We start from the raw sequence: 16,358 nt of genomic DNA, 5'->3' as shown, positions 1-16,358 counted from the left end.
CTGCGGGTCTGGGGTTCCGTCTGCCAGCCCCTGCCAGCCGGGGTCCCTGCCACCGGCCCTGCTCAGCCCGCTGCCAGTCTGGGGTTCTGTCAGAGGACCCCTGTAAATGTAAAATTTATTACTGGCATGCGAAACCTTAAATTACTGAAGACTTGGCATGCCACTTCTCAAAGGTTGCCGACCCCTGTTGTAGCCAAAAGAGCCCATGTGATCCTAGGATACATAAATAGGCGACTCTATTCTTATCCAAGAGAGAGGTTATTTTACCTCTGTATTTGACACGGCTGTCAACGCTGTTGGCCTGCTGTGCCTGGTTCTGGTGCCCACAATTCAAGATGGATGTTGATAAATTGGAGAGGGTTCAGAGAAGAGCCACGAGAATGATTAAAGGATTAGAAAACCTGCCTCACAGTGATAAGCTAAATAGAGTGAGCTCCTAATCTAACAAAGAGAAAGATAAAGGATGACTTGATTGCAGTGTATAAATATCTACATGGGGAACAAATATTTAACAACAGGCTCTTCAATTTAAGTAGAGAATGGTTAACACGATCCAATGGCTGGCAGGTGAATCTAGGCATATTCAGACTGGAAATAAGGTATAATTTTTTAATGCTGACAATAATTAACCTTTGGAGCAATTTATTAAGGGTCGTAGAGGATTTTCTATTACTGACAATTTTTAAATCAATATTGGATATTTTCCTAAAAGATCTACTCTAGGAATTATTTTGGGAAAGTTCTATGGCCTGTGTTATACAGGATGTCAGACTAGATGATCACAATTATCCCTTCTGGGCTTGGAATTTATGACTATGAGAGGAGAGATGGGGGGCTTGGATCCATCTCACAGATGGATATTGCTTCCCATAAAGCCTGCATAAGTCAAAATCACAGAATATTGAAGTTTTCTTCTATTCCTCTGTTGAGGCTACTTTTGTTTTCCTGTGCAAGGGAAACCTTCTTCAAGTGTCCCAATTGGCTATCATAATTCTAAGCAACTCAAAGCCTTCAAGATTGCATCTAACACACCAGGGGTTATAATAAAAATGGTAACAGCATGCAGTTTCAGAAAGATGATGGAACTACATCAGACACTTATGCTTATTTCTTGTAAAGCCTACACGTGTTACTATTTCATTATATTTGTTAAGTACAGCAGCTTCCTTGCTCCAGGTACTTAAGTCAGATTTCCCATTTTAGTTTTCAGATGGCATCCAGTTACAATAAGTGCATAATGGCTAACACAGAGACAAAGTGAAGCCTATAACAGCTTCCCATGACCTAAAGTGGAATCTGCTCCAGATCAAATTTAAGCTTATTTTCCAGTGGGCACTCATCCAGACCACAAAAACCACCACAGTTCACAGACTGCTGCTGTGTAGCTTCAGTGTCCAAGGTTTTAAAATTTCATAACATTTACTCTTCACATAAAACAATTTATACACTATATTCAAAGCAAAGTCCTGGTATTATTAAAACAGTGTTAATTTTGAGATTTCAAAGCCTACAAGCATCAGAAAATTCAGGGTTAAGGTTCCCTTGGCAGCCTTATACCCTGGCCTCCTGTAGCTACACGTTATGATAAAGTCTTCCATTACATGACCCCATAGTACTGGGCTCTGAGACACATGCTTATCATACAGCAATTTTTCTGCTCCCGGAGAAATAATTTTTCACTAGATTTAATTTCAGTCAATGTGTTTCCGAGTGTAAGATGATTACTTGTGGGCAAGAAAGAATCCCCCCACCCCATATATAGTGTATTGAAATCTTTTCTGCAACACAGGCAGGGGACTACGCATGAACCAATAGTCAGATCCAGTATTTATTTATTTACATTTATTACACACAAAGACACGTATTGCATACAGACATAGGTATACGTGCATATTTGTTTTACATGCAAAAAACCCAGCATGAAATCTTATATCATGTTTTCAATCTCCAATTTATTTGGTCCTATTAGGTTATATTAGCTTAGTTGCAGAGGCTCTACTACAGAATAGTAAGGCAGGGTACTTACAATATGTATTTCAGATATGACTAAATAAGAAATTACAGTTTATATGACCTCTCATGGTATTTAACAATATAATTGATCTAAAACATAGTCTATGTGTGTGATACATGCACAAAGGTGCAGAGTTATGGTTAAACAGTATCTTAATTATACATTCCTTGATTTTGACAGCTTGATTTTGCAGCCTTAGTATGGCATTAATGTAGAAGGCCATAGCTACCTGTTGTGGGATATTTATATTCAGATTCTGTATTTGCTGCTTCTTTTGGCTGAAACACTAGTGGGGCAGATTCTCACGAGCATACAGCCATCCTTACTAGCATAAAGGTGCGGGGGAGCACACAAGGACTCTCTGCCCCAGCACAGGGACCTGTCAGAATGCAGGTTGGGGACTGCAGGGACTTGTCTCAATGCACTCCAGACAGTTCACATGGCCCCAAACTCCCTTCTCACTGGCTCACATAGTGGGACAAACACACAATAGGGCTTACACTGTACTAGGATTATGATGTCCTCATGTGCATTAGAGAGCTCCAGAAGGCATTCTACATCCATATATTAGTAGCTATTCATCATCATTAAGGCAAAATGCTTGCCAGAGTTCCTCCAGGGCTGGTCCTGCTGTACACTGCCCCCCTCAATGCAGGCCAGTGTACAATAAGCATCATCGATACCTTTATGTTTTACCTAGAATCTAATGAATGTGCCTCCTAGGTAATGGAGCCATTAGTGCAAAGATTCACATATCTTCTTTGGGAAATAACAGGAATATAAATGAAAGAATAATTTTTCATTTTCTGTTTCTCATGATTTTAAGTGTACAGCTGGAATATATTAGTAACATCTCTAAATGTTCTTACATTAGCACTACTGGCCGATCAAAAAGTTCATCTACAATCATGTCAATACTTTAGCTCTGATTTGTTTATTTCAAGAACTGTTACTAGCATTCAGAAGATATTTAATATTCATTTACTTTAAATGAAAACAAAATTTGGGGTACCACTATGTCCCTAGTGCAGTAAAATATACATATGAAAGATGGCCATATAAATTTGTCTTTAGATTGTGAAGCATCACATTCTGACATTTAATCATAATTCCCTGCAGTCATCTGCTCTGAATCATTTAAGCACAGATTAATAAGAAGGTAATTTGGGTGTTAGGGATTTGAAGCTATTTTGCATGTAAAGTGGTAGTCACTGAAGTCACAGAAACTGGATGTAATGATTTTATAAAAAGTCATCAGGAAATTTATAGGGCTTTGTTCTGACTAGATCTATTTAAATACACAGCCCTCTAAGATGGATCGGAACTGTGCATAATATTTGTCCTGTGGCATGTCAGAAAGGCATATGGGTGAATACTGCCATAAACAAGAATCTGGACAGGCTCAGGTTGCAAGAGGCAAACTGCATATCCTACTCCAATGCAGGCACCTGCCCCAGATAGAGAGGATTTATTCTTAGGCAGCAGGTGGCAGTACCACATTACTCTCCCCCCCAACTATTGCACTTTATCCAGAGCTCCACAGAAACCCCGCTGATGGAGACTGAATGTGGTATGTACTGAATACGTTTGTTTCACCACTGTCTTGACCCAACCCACTTGCTGGGCAGTGCCAGCTGGCTACAGCTCAGCTAGCTGAGCTGAAGTTGTAGGTGGCTTGTGCACGCTACTTTCCCACCAAACAGATTTTCCACTGCCACAGCTTGATCTTGATAGTTTATGCCATACGTAGCATTCGTAGCATATTATAACACACAATGTGTTATGGGACTCACCAGTTGAGAAGTTCCCGAGGTGAAGGACAAAAACGCTTACTGCTAACATTTAACAAGCTTCTGAAGTAAAACAGAACCCTGAAGTAGTTACGACACAGCTAAGTGTCAGGAAACTAGAACAGCAATATCCAAAACCCTCTGACAGTACAAAACAGTTATCCCCATTGCAAGGGGAAGAGAACATTAAATTCCAAACAGAAAAGGGCTGGCAATATGCCACAGCAACAGCTATACCATTCTCACCAAGGTCACGTGTCATAACTGTCTCAGTTCAGGGCAATTGCACTTGTATTCCCCCTCTGTGGTCCCTCAAGGACAGACACTCTTGGTTCCTGGCTCCTAAGCCACCACCTCTTTTGGGTGGAGAGCTGTCTCTCCCCCTCCCCTCTGGGGATTTTCCACATTGTACAGTTCCCTGCCTACACTATTATCTCCCTCAAGACAGGCTGCCTAAACAAGCCAGTGTGTGTGCTTTGCTTTCTCTGTAAAGGCTATGAACAACATAATTGCCAGCAGTTATGAACTACCTCACAGCTTTTTATAAGCAAGAATATTTATTCTGACGATGAAAGCATTACAGAGAAAACATATGAAACTAAAGTTTCCTATACACATGCTAAAAGATTACCAGAGGTCACTCATCAGTCTTATGGAGATTCAGTGGGCCAAAGTCCTTCCAACCCTTCCCAGGAAGGATTGTGGACTCCCTTGGACAGAGGGTCCTGTCCACTTACTGGATCAGATAGAAGGCCCTGAGTCCTTAAACAGAGGTGATCATCCAAAAGTCCTTCATCTGTTGGTCTCTGGAGAATCCAGTTTGAACCAGCACATGTGAGCCTCTCCAGGTGGCAGCCCTTCTTTGGATGCATTACAACCTGAGTGAATTTTCCCAATCACCCCACACTGTTCTTAGTTCCTGGAGGAGCTGTCGTCACCCTCCCCCATGGAATTACTTATCATCCCTGGCCCACAATGATACATACACTTAATATAGGAAGATATTGCAGGAAATTGCTATATCTATCCATATCTGGGGGTCAGTCCAACACAAGAAACAGACAGCCAAACAAAATAATACCATCTAGCTCTTACATAGCACTTTTCATAAGTAGATCACAAAAGAGAACACTGGCTCAGTTTCTTGATAACATCCAAAATACTGTTGACAGTGTTTGTGCACAGAAGAAACACAAGTCTGCTTTGTGAGCAATAATGACAACTAGAAGGAGCAGCAAACACGCCACCGTATAAAGTAGCTGTTTTCAGAAGAAGTAGCAGCTGTACAATCAGAAAGCCACAGTCATTCAGAAATAACGGCTATCAATAGATACTAGGGCTGTCGATTAATTGCAGTTAACTCACGCGATTAACTAAAAAAAATTAATCGCGATTAGATTAATCGCACTGTTAAACAATAGAATACCAACTGAAATTTATTAAATATTTTGGATGTTTTCTACATTTTCAATTACAATATCTATTTCAGTATCAATATCTATTTCAGTAATACAGTATCTATTTCAATTACAATACAGAATACAAAGTGTACAGTGCTCACTTTATATTTTTGATTACAAATAAATACTTGCACTGTAAAATTGATAAACAAAAGAAATAGTATTTTTCAATTCACCTCATACAAGTACTGGTAGTGCAATCTCTATCATGAAAGCGCAACTTACAAATGTAGGCTTTTTGTTATGTAACTGCAATCCAAACAAAACAATGTAAAACTTTAGAGCCTACAAGTCCACTCAATCTATTTCTTGTCCAGCCAATCGCTAAGAAAAATAAGTTTGTTTACATTTACTGGAGATAATGCTGCCCACTTCTTCATTACAATGTCACCTGAAAGTGAGAACAGGCATTCACATGACACTGTTGTAGTTGGCGTTGCAAGATATTTATGTGCCAGATGTGCTAAAGATTCATACGGCTCTTCATGCTTTAGCCATCGTTCCAGAGGACATGCTTCTATGCTGATGACACTTGTTAAAAAAATAATGAGTTAACTAAATTTGTGACTGAACTCCTTGGGAGAGTCTCCTGCTCTGTTTTACCTGCATTCTGGCCATATATTTCATGTTATAGCAGTCTCAGATGATGACCCAGCACATGTTTATTTTAAGAACACTTTCACTGCAAATTTGACAAAATACAAAGAAGATAATGTGAAACTTCTAAAGATAGCTACAGCATTCAACTCAAGATTTAAGAATCTGAAGTGCCTTGCAAAATCTGAGGGGAATGAGGTGTGAAGCATGCTTTCAGAAGTCTTAAAAGAGCAACACTCTGATGCAGAAACTACAGAACCCAAACCACCAAAAAGTAAATCAACCTTTTGCTGGTGGTGTCTGACTCACAATGATGAAAACGAACATGCGACGGTCTACACTGCTTTGGATGGGTTATCAAGCAGAATCTGTCATCAGCATGGACACGTCCCCTGGAATGGTGGTTGAAGCATGAAGGGACATATGAATCTTTAGTGCATCTGGCATGTAAATATCTTGCAACCCCAGGTACAACAGTTCCATGCAAATGCTTGTTCTCACTTTCAGGTGACGTAAACAAGAAGCAAACAGCATTATCTTCTGCAAATGTAAACAAACTTGTTTGTCTGAGCAACTGGCTGAACAAGAAGTAGGACTGATTGGACTTGTAGGCTTTAAAGTTTTACACTGTTTTATTTTTGAATGCAGGTTTTTTCTACATTTGTAAGTTCAACTTTCATGATAAAAAGATCACACTACAGTACTTGTATGAGGTGAATTGAAAAATATTTCTTTTGTTTATCATTTTTTATTACAAATATTTGCATTGTAAAAAAGTGAGCACTGTACATTTTGTATTCTGTGTTGTAATTGAAATCAATAATTTGAAAACGTAGAAAACATCCAAAATATTTAAAAAAATGAATCGCACAATTTAAAAAATGAACCGTGCTTGATCGCACTGTTAAACAATAATAGAATACCATTTATTTAATCACTTGACAGCCCCAATAGATACCACTAAAAGGCAAAATAATTCCAACTTTTGTCATCTACCTTGATCTCCATACAAGACATTGTTTTGCTTTTCTTATAATTGGTTGTATTAGTTGATAGTTTTTTTCTAATTGGAATCATGTTTTATTAGCATTTGATTTTCAAAATAAGGTATAACAGCTACTCCAATCCATACTACTGACCCATGTGACAAAGATAGTAAGCTTTTGTAATTCTTATCCGCGTGAGGTGGTTGAGTGAAACAAAGATCTGCATGCCCATCTAACACAATTTATTACACAGGTAGATCTCTGTTTTAGAGATGTGAAAACTGAAGTGCAGAGATTCAGTGACTTGCCCAAGTTGTCACAGAATGTGTAGCAGAAATGGAAACAGAAATCACATCTGAATCCCACTCCTGTGTCGCTACAACAATACCATAATTCTTTCCAGGAGCCTCTAGACTATGTAATTCTTAAGCTCACCTATTTAGGCTTGAGTGCAATTAAACTGCTTTAACAACAGCCATTTTGGATCAAGCTACTGTACTATAGGCAGTGACTTCATTTCAATAGCCGAACTACTTCAACAGAAATGTAAGTTCTACAGTAAAAGTAACCACAACTGTGTTTTAAGCGTGAATATTGATATCAGTTTTTAGGGCCACGTTTTTATAAATAGGTACAGGCAATTGCACATGCTGCAATATGCACACACAAATACAGTCATTATGAGTGCAATCACAGTAACTGCACATGCAACAAAGTACACCTCTAACAATCCAGCTGCACATATAATTGCATGCCCCCTTTTCTAAATATCTTGTTCATGTTACACATAAATGTGTACAACTTAGTATTGTATATAAAACATTTTATTCTTTTCAGAGCACAATTCTTACAAAAATGTAAACCAAATTATTTTTTGGATGGAAAGAACTATCTCCCCCCCGCATTATAAAATACCAATATTTGATCTAAGTTATTTTCCCATCAATTTATTTTCATATTAGACACTCAAATGTTAGAATAAACTAAGAGACAACACTAAACCTGGGATATTGAAAATAACTGGATTTGTCTTGAACTTCATTATGAAATTGGCTGAAAAAAACCTGAGTGGAAAAAAAAAAAAAAAAAAAGCGCATCCCTGCCTGTAGTATTAGCTGAATATCTTAACTACTTGGAAACTGTGGCGATGAAGAAGGTTTTTGTGATATGGGTACTTGCCCACCAGAAAAATACAAGGAATCATAAGCGAGGCCTCCAACTTATTTTGCACAGGTGAGTGACTAGTTTCAATAAATGACATGCAGGAGTGAAAGGCTCCAAATTCCATTATCTGAGTTATTCAGTCCTCAAAAATTCTCTAATTATAATTTAAAATCTATATGCGACGCTCTGATTAGAAAGATACATATTATCTGATTAAAAAACGACCTTTTTTAATAGCAGTCTTATTTGAGATTGCTGGGATCCACCCATGCAGCGGTTGAGTGGAGTGACAGCCTGAGCCTCCCATATTTCAACAAGAGGGAAAGATACCCAGAGCTACATTTAACTTTAGGCACATCAGAATCCGAAAGAGAACAACTCAAGTGACTAAAAAAAGTGTAATTTAAAATTAGCATGAGTTAAATCACAGTAGGATGTGACAGAGCTAATGTGTACCTACACTCATGGATTGCAGTAGCTGTGAAGACAGCATTTGACTTAAAGACATGGATTAGTAAACCACAAGTCATGCCCTGCAGTGTTGAACTACTGAAGTAACATATCTTGTTTGGTTTTATGCCTCTATGATCACAACAAATATGGGCCCCCTTATGATTACAAACAAGGCCAGGTTTAAATTACACTAAGATCCTACATTTACATCATCACTATTTCCGCCTTGCTTATTGCAGAGAAACATAGGTTAGAATATCTTACAGTATGCCCCAAGGCCAATGGTCACAATAAGATATAATGGAATGCTGTCCCATAATGTATACTACTAACACCAGTAAATTTTCCTAAGCTGTATTTGTGTGACTGATGAATTTATTGCCTGAGCGTTAAGATCAGTCTTTCATATCTAGACATCAAAAGGTGTGTGCACCAGATGTAGACTCATCTGAATCACTTAGATTATATTTTTTCCATAAAAAATTATCATTTTGTTTCCAAAGAGAACTTTCATGAACTTCTTTCTTTTTTGTCAAAGCAACAGGAGGTGCTCTTTCACACAACTCCTCTATGACTGCCATGTCTGTGAGCTTTCTGAGACTCTCATCATTCTGCTCATTCAGCACATCCCAGAAGTCTTTTGGTCGTTCTTTTGCTTTTTCGGCAGGCCCTGAAAGAGATCTTCTTGGCAGCTCTGTAGGCCTGTTTCCATTACTTTTGAAGAGGTCATTGAGAACAGAGGTGTCTCCTAGTAAGTCTACAAAAGAGTTTTTCTTGTAAGTCTGAGTTTCTCTCTCTCTGTTTTCTGACTGAGACAGGGATCTTTTTCTTGGAGATTCCGTCCCCTTTGAGTCCTGCTGTCCTTTAGTGATATTTACAGAGCACACTTCAATTATTTCTGATTTACTGCTTACTGAGTCAGTTGCCATAAAATCTTTGAATGGTTGACTGTTTCTCCCACTGATGCTATTTTGGGTATTGACAGTGGACAATTGTTTATCTTTTGAACTAAGACACACAGCATCTTGTATGCAGATATCATTGTGAAACTGTTTTGCTTCTCCTTTGTGTCTTTTTTGGCTACATATTTCTGCAGTCATGAAGGGAGAATCTTTAGCTGAAGGACCAGACCTTGATTGTCGACATTTTACCATGGCCCTTCTCTTTCTACGACTTGTAAACACCTCTTCTTCCTCATACCCATCTGAAACATGTACTGGAACTTTGACTGGAAATAGGTCCTCTAATTCTGGATACTTTCCAGCATAAAAATCTCTCAACATTTTCTGTCGTGCTTCTGATGTGGCTTTTGCAATATATTCTGCAAGTTCTTCAACTGAAGCCATGTTGAAGTGGGATACCATTTCTTCAAACTGTTTCCTAGAGCCAACAATAAAGAAAAACAATTACCTTGTCTTAAATTTTTTTAAAAAGGCACAGAGTATAAAATAAAGATACAATCAATTAATTGAGTTTAATTAACTTATATAACACAAACCTAGAAGAGAACTGAAAGGCATACCCTTATTGGTAACAGTACTAGTTCTCATTTCAATTGCCAGGAAAAGACCAAGAGCAAAATATTCAAAGTTGCCAAAGTGACACTGGTCTTGTCTACATCATGGTGGGGTAATGAGCTCTACATGGGCGTGCTTTCCAAAGTGCACTAACATGTTGCTGATTAATAGGTCCCTGTAGACCCTGCTGGTGTGCCTTAACATAGCACTGTTTGAAACAGCTCTAGGTGAAACTGCACTATGGAAACTTTAGCATGCACCAGCATGCTGCAGGGTCTACAGGGACCAATTAATGCACAACACATTAGTGCATTTTAGAAATCACAATGCTGGAGAGAACATTTCCCCCACGTGCAGACAAAGTCCTTAGTGTTCCAATTTTCAAAAGTGACTTAGGCACTCAGGAGCCTAAACTTTATTGAAAGGCAATGGGACGGCAGCCCGGTCCTACATCAAAAACGTAGGTCGACCTAACTAAATCATTCAGGGGTATGAAAAATGCCTTGAGAGATGTTGTTAAGCCAGCCTAAGACCCAGTGTACACATCACGAGGTCGCCAGAAGAATTCTTCTGTCAACCAAGCTATTGCCTCTCAAGGAGGTGGATTTATTACAGTGCTGGAAAAACTCTTTCTGCCACTGTAGCAAGTTCCACACCACACTGCTGCAGCTACGTCACTGTAGTGCTTGTAGCATAGACTTACTTTTAGGCACCTAAGGGTATTTAGACATTGAAGATTCATAAATGCACCTAGTGGGATTTTCAAAAATGCCGAACACCCACTGAACCAAAATCATTTAAAAAAAATAATCTCACTTGAAAAGTTGAAGGCATAATTTATAGCATATCACCATGTGTCACATTAAACTTGGTAGTAAAATGTTCCTGGCAGGCTCTTCACATGTACAGATGAGACTCGTTCTAATACTACACAGCCACTGGCTCAGATATCAAGTGCTACAATAACACACTGCTATGGTGTTCCGCCCAATTCCAGAACATAGAGTAATTTAAAATCTCAAATACTAAAAAGGTCTCTGACTAAACTGGACACATGCAATACATTTTCTATTGATCTGATCCTTGGAACTAAAGCTTGAAATTAGCTCAATTCCTTTGGGTGCAGATGGTCAGCAGCCATTTTTGCAGGCTTCCGAGAGAGTTCAGCTCTGAGAACAGAAAGCAAGCTCAGATATAGAGGCCTGTAGACAAGCGCTTCCTTGCTCACTGTACAAATTAGCCGGAGACCTCTTAGTTTGCAACCCAGTGTCCGTTTATTTCCCGGTGTTCATTCCCACCACCATCTATATACAACTCTATGTACAAGTCAATTGCAGTTAGGTAGCCAGCCAGGTGACAGCTAGTGCCTGTTGCTAGCTAGGAGCAGCAGTTCCTTACTCCTCCTGTGTCTCTCTCCCCGCTTCCACTTCCTTCCTGTCAGCTTTATAGGCCTTCCTCTCAGCAGGCTCACAGGTGATTGCTCTTAGGCTCCTTTAATGAGCCACACCCTGCCAGCTCCAATCAGTTTCTCTTTATGGGTGCTACACTAGCAGGTTCTGAGCTAACAGGGGCTGGTTATGTGCCTCTTAGGCCAGCACCCTGTGACAAGGCCCATTAGGAACTTCTCAACTCTTAAAATGATGGGCTGCAGCTCATGGAGAACCATTGGGCTACCCAGAAATTACTGAAATGTTCCTTTAGCAATGAGGTCCTTTCAATGCAAGTGTTTTGGATTTTAACATTCACAGTTAATTTGGGAGAGGAAGTGGGATAAAATTTTGCTGGATACTGGTAAGGGTATAAATAGTTTATGATTTGATATCTACCTTACTTAAATTCCTCCTCTCATGAAAGGGAAGGAGAGAGAACTAAAACTAGATTATAATTTGATAAAATATACTGTATGGTGATAAGGCAGGAGCCCTACATATAGTTCTAAAAACAAAACACTAAGTCCAATGTTTGGGCAATTCATTAAGAGAGCTCTAAAAGTGAAAAGTATCCTAAATTGGATATTTATTTTTACTCATTTTAAGAACAACAGAAAGAGTTAAACCCATTTGTGCACTCAGTAATTCATACTGAAATTCTATCTGGTCTGATGGAGGGGAGCTTGGGTGAATGATCTTACCAAATTAGAACAAAAAACATCTATGCTATTAAAAGTATGTATTGAGAATATAAGACAAAATCTTTATACTGAATTTTAAGACATAAAAATTGATGTTATAAACAAAATCTTTTTTCAAAATTAAGTTATCTTAGAACATTGTGAACCTTTAAGGCCAGCCTATGTTTGTTTTGGATAGAATACTTTAAACAATTTGACTTAAATGAACCCATAACTACCAAAGGCTATGGAAAACCTAAATCATGGTAATAATGGACACATTGCAAAGAATTAATCTCATATTTATGGACTGCTGAACTCTGAGCTTACCTGGCTACAGTAACAACTTGGCTATTAATGTCTTGTAAACAAGAAGTAATTTTTTTTTGGTAAGGAACTTCCTATTCTCACCAACACTTGCCTATACTTTCACTCACACAGTTTTACCACCTTAGACAGTGGAGGAATACAGGAACTTTAAAATCTTGTCTTTACAGAAATCATAATGAAAAGCCATGGATTCAATCTCCTCTGCAATCTAAGTGGCTGCTGATGACCAAGTTGTGTGCAACAGGACCATTGATTTAAAAAAAAAAAAAAAAAAAATTATATATATAAAACTTTTCAAGACAACAAGCTATTTTGGAAGGAAAGCTACATATAAAATATTTTAAGCTAAAATATCCTGCAGTAAAGTTAAAACATGTTATGAATTCAACAGAAAACTTAGGCGAGCAGGTATTGACATGCCTTACATAATTTGTGAGGCACAAACAAAAAGCTGGGTGCATTCTATCTGGGAAGTTATATCTGCCATGACTTATTGTTCTTACATGCTTTTTTTTATTTCTAAAACTACAGTAGGGATTCTGAAGTAAGAAACACTTACTTATAAAATAGTTCTCCCGATGTACTATAGTGCAAAGTAGCAAGGATTTTTCTAGGCTTATCTAGTAATCTAGCTTGCTGATACCTATGAAAGATTCACAGGCATAATTGATGTCACACTCGTTTTCTTCCTTCCATCCCTCTAGACAATAGACAGCTCAGGCTTGAGTGGTGGGAATAGTGAAAATGGTTTGAGTGGTAGCATACACACAAAGTAGAGAGAGTTTACATGTACTTTCTAAGGTTTATACTTAGCCTGGTTGAACACGTAATATTTTCCACAGACAGCAACATTGCATGCTTTCCATAGGCTGCTCAAACAATGTGCATCAACCCTAAACTGGAGGGACCATCTTTACGAATGACAAATAGTACAGTGCCCATACCCACCATTCAATCTTTGGCCTGTCCACTCAGACTGCCCACAAGGGTGCCAATCAGAGTATTTTTGGGATGTATTTTTGGCATTGCAAGGAGATCATTAGTTCATGTCATGTAGATAGTATAATAGAAAGTAACTTTCTGTCAGTACCACTCTGCATTGAACTTGAAGCAAAAGGATGGGGTGAAAAACTCCAATATTCTACTTCCAATCCCCTATCCATTCAGTCTCCTAAGTATTGTTTAGAAATCCAAAGCATCAGACACCTTGAATATTTTTATTCACTAATATAGCTATATTTTAGTCATTTCAGCTTTAAATTCTGATATCCACTCTTCCAATGTACTTTAAAGCCCGTGGGACCCAACCACTTTTTTCTCCTGAAACATTCCTTCTTCCCCCCTACCCCCACATAAACTACTTTGCCTTAGGGATTCCCTAAGATTTTCCATGCCTTTAAACCTGCCTCATCTTAATTTTCTAAAATGAGGCTCAGAAAATGGGAGGGTTAAATCTTAAACTAGCATACTTAATACCGCAGCTGCAGTGTGGTCAGGCCTGCTGACGGCAATTCCAGGTTGCAGGGCAGAACAGTCAATGGGCCCCCACGCACGCACAAGCCGCACCTGTGTGGATATGGTCCACCTGACATTTGGGCGGTGCTGCGCCTGTGCTGGCTGGTGCCCTGCGAGCTGCAGGCTGCGCTGCTGGTGCACTCTTCTGGCACGGCCAGGGCATCCACATGCCCACCCAGTAGGATTGGGTGAGTTTGGGTGTGGTGGTGGTGTTGGGGGGTTAGGGGTTGGGCTCTGGGAGGGAGTGTGGGTGCGGGCTCTGGGAGGGAGTTTGGGTGAGGGAGTGGGTGCGGGGTGCAGGCTCTAGGCTGGGGCAGGGGTTTGGGGTGCAGGAGGGGGCCAAGGGGTCAGTGCTTACCTTGGGTGGCTCCCGAAAGTGGCCGGCACACCTCTCTGGCAGTGGCTCCTAGGCGGGGAGCCCAGGGGGTCTCTGCGTGCCACTGCCTGCAGGCACCGCCCCCACAGCTCCCATTGGCTGCAGTTCCTGGCCAATGGGAGCGGTGGAGTCGACACTCAGGCCAGGGACAGTGTGCGGAGACCTTCCTCCCAAGGTGCTGCAAGGACGTGCCGCTGGCCACTTCCGGGAGCAGTGCAGAACAAGGGCGGGCAGGAAGCCTGCTTTAGCTTTGCTGTGCTGCCAGTGGCGTCCTCCCCCCCCCGGGCCTTTTAAACCACCCGGGCCCCTGGGCAATTGCCCCCTTTGCCCTTCCCACGCCCCACCCCCCGTCGGCTGGCCAGAGTGTGCTTCTAGCAAAGTGCAGAAATATCAAAGAGCGCCATCCTTCAAAATACATACTAAAACTAAGCTCCCTTTGCCCAGTCTTTGATGGCTATTCATGTTGAAGTCAGGGGTCCTGTGGGCAATTTTAAAAGAAAGATAGCACTTAACACTGGCTTCTCAGCCAAACTGATCTCAACAACAAAAACATCACACAGAATACGTTCTAATGTCCTCAATTGTGAGGGAGTCATAAATGAGCATATGTCCACTGCATTATCTATGTCTAACTCATTGGTAAGTCAGTCACTTTGGTGTATACCTTTAGAAAGTTGAAATCCACAGCCATTTAAAACTGAAAACAATCTTCAAGAATATGATGGTACCAGACTAGACCTTGAGTCTCAAACATATTGCTGTTGGTTCTTTTAAACTAGACACTTTCTATAAAATGCAGCAGGTTTGTAAAGAGGTCATCTTTTCTTCTAGTTGAGTACTAAATGCAGCCAACACACCTGTTTTCCCTTCCCCATCCCCACAGTTGGGCCTCTTTTCAATAAAAGCTTGAGAGTTTCCAGCATTTAGCTGCAGCATCTCACACAAGATTGTTTGCAACCAGCTACTGTTTCCCCCAAGATTATTTCCAGCCATTCACAGCTTCGGTTGAATATTTGGCTGCAAAATTTCATATTTTCAGATTTCTGACCAAAGATATTGGCACCATTCTAAATGGAAGGTTAAAACACAGGAACTAACAAGCTCTAAGAGGCCCTGGCTCTAATTTTACATGAAATAAGGCTGTTTTGCTTATTAATAATTTCTAAATCCATTTTCAAGGCTTTTAAAAATCTGAAGATTTAGTATCACTATCAAGCTAGACTATATGAGTGATACTCTCTGACACTTCACTTTAACTCTCTAAAAAAAGATAGAGCTTTCCCAATCTAAATAGTTTATCCAAATATTCAGCTGCTCCACTTTTTCCTCTCCCCTCTCACACCCATAAAAAAACAATTAATTTTTAGAAGTACAAAACTAATATGAAGAGATTTAGTGAAAAAAATCTGTATTAAAAATATTCTTAAGAGTTACATACACCGCACATTTTGCATATAACTGCAAAGAATCCCATGGATAGGGTGTATTTAAAAATTCACTATAAACTTAGCAAATATATTTTAAAAATGTAAATCCATGTAGGCTCATTTTCAAATTATTGGGAAAGACCTTTAAATAATTCAGACCAAGCTTCCAATTTCAAGTCAGCACGGTATGTTTGTTTTGATTTAACCACTATGTAGATAATCTACTATTTAGTGTGGACAGTGAACCAGTCTGTTTCTGTTAAAAAAAGAATTCAGAAGTTAACGTATTTTGAACATCTACAACAGCATCTCTGTTTTAATATCATTAGGTATATGCCGTGGGCCTCTCCCAGTAGCAGCTATCCAGACTCCAACATTTACAGAAAGATTCTGCATCCCTTCTTCCGTGAGAAAGCAGCTTGATTACAAGTACATCCTCAAAAAATTTACTGGCTCCCCACTTATTTCAGGATCCAATCGGACATTGACCTCCTCGTTTCTAAAATGCACTTGCTTCAGCTGATTTCATAAATTCTCTCTCAGTTCCTTGCTTAGTTAGCAGTGGCCTATTCCTTTCGATTCCTGCAAGCTCTTCGACCATTGTTACTATGAGAACTTT

The 16,358-nt window shown here is 39.6% G+C and overlaps 1 protein-coding gene across 1 annotated transcript in view; it reads right to left on the bottom strand.

The window, feature by feature from the left end:
- Window positions 1-7,653: 7,653 nt before the first annotated feature.
- LOC128839593 (DNA excision repair protein ERCC-6-like 2) overlaps window positions 7,654-16,358 on the bottom strand; it is a 42,852-nt gene continuing 34,147 nt past the window's right edge. Inside the window, exon 6 of the mRNA XM_054032699.1 lies at window positions 7,654-9,844. Coding sequence (XP_053888674.1) covers window positions 8,881-9,844 — 964 coding nt within the window. The 3' untranslated portion in view covers window positions 7,654-8,880. The remainder of the gene's footprint in view (window positions 9,845-16,358) is intronic.

Source organism: Malaclemys terrapin, chromosome 6 (assembly GCF_027887155.1).
Source record: "Malaclemys terrapin pileata isolate rMalTer1 chromosome 6, rMalTer1.hap1, whole genome shotgun sequence".
Classification (NCBI taxonomy): Eukaryota; Metazoa; Chordata; order Testudines; family Emydidae; genus Malaclemys; species Malaclemys terrapin.
This window is presented reverse-complemented; position numbering and strand designations above follow the sequence as displayed.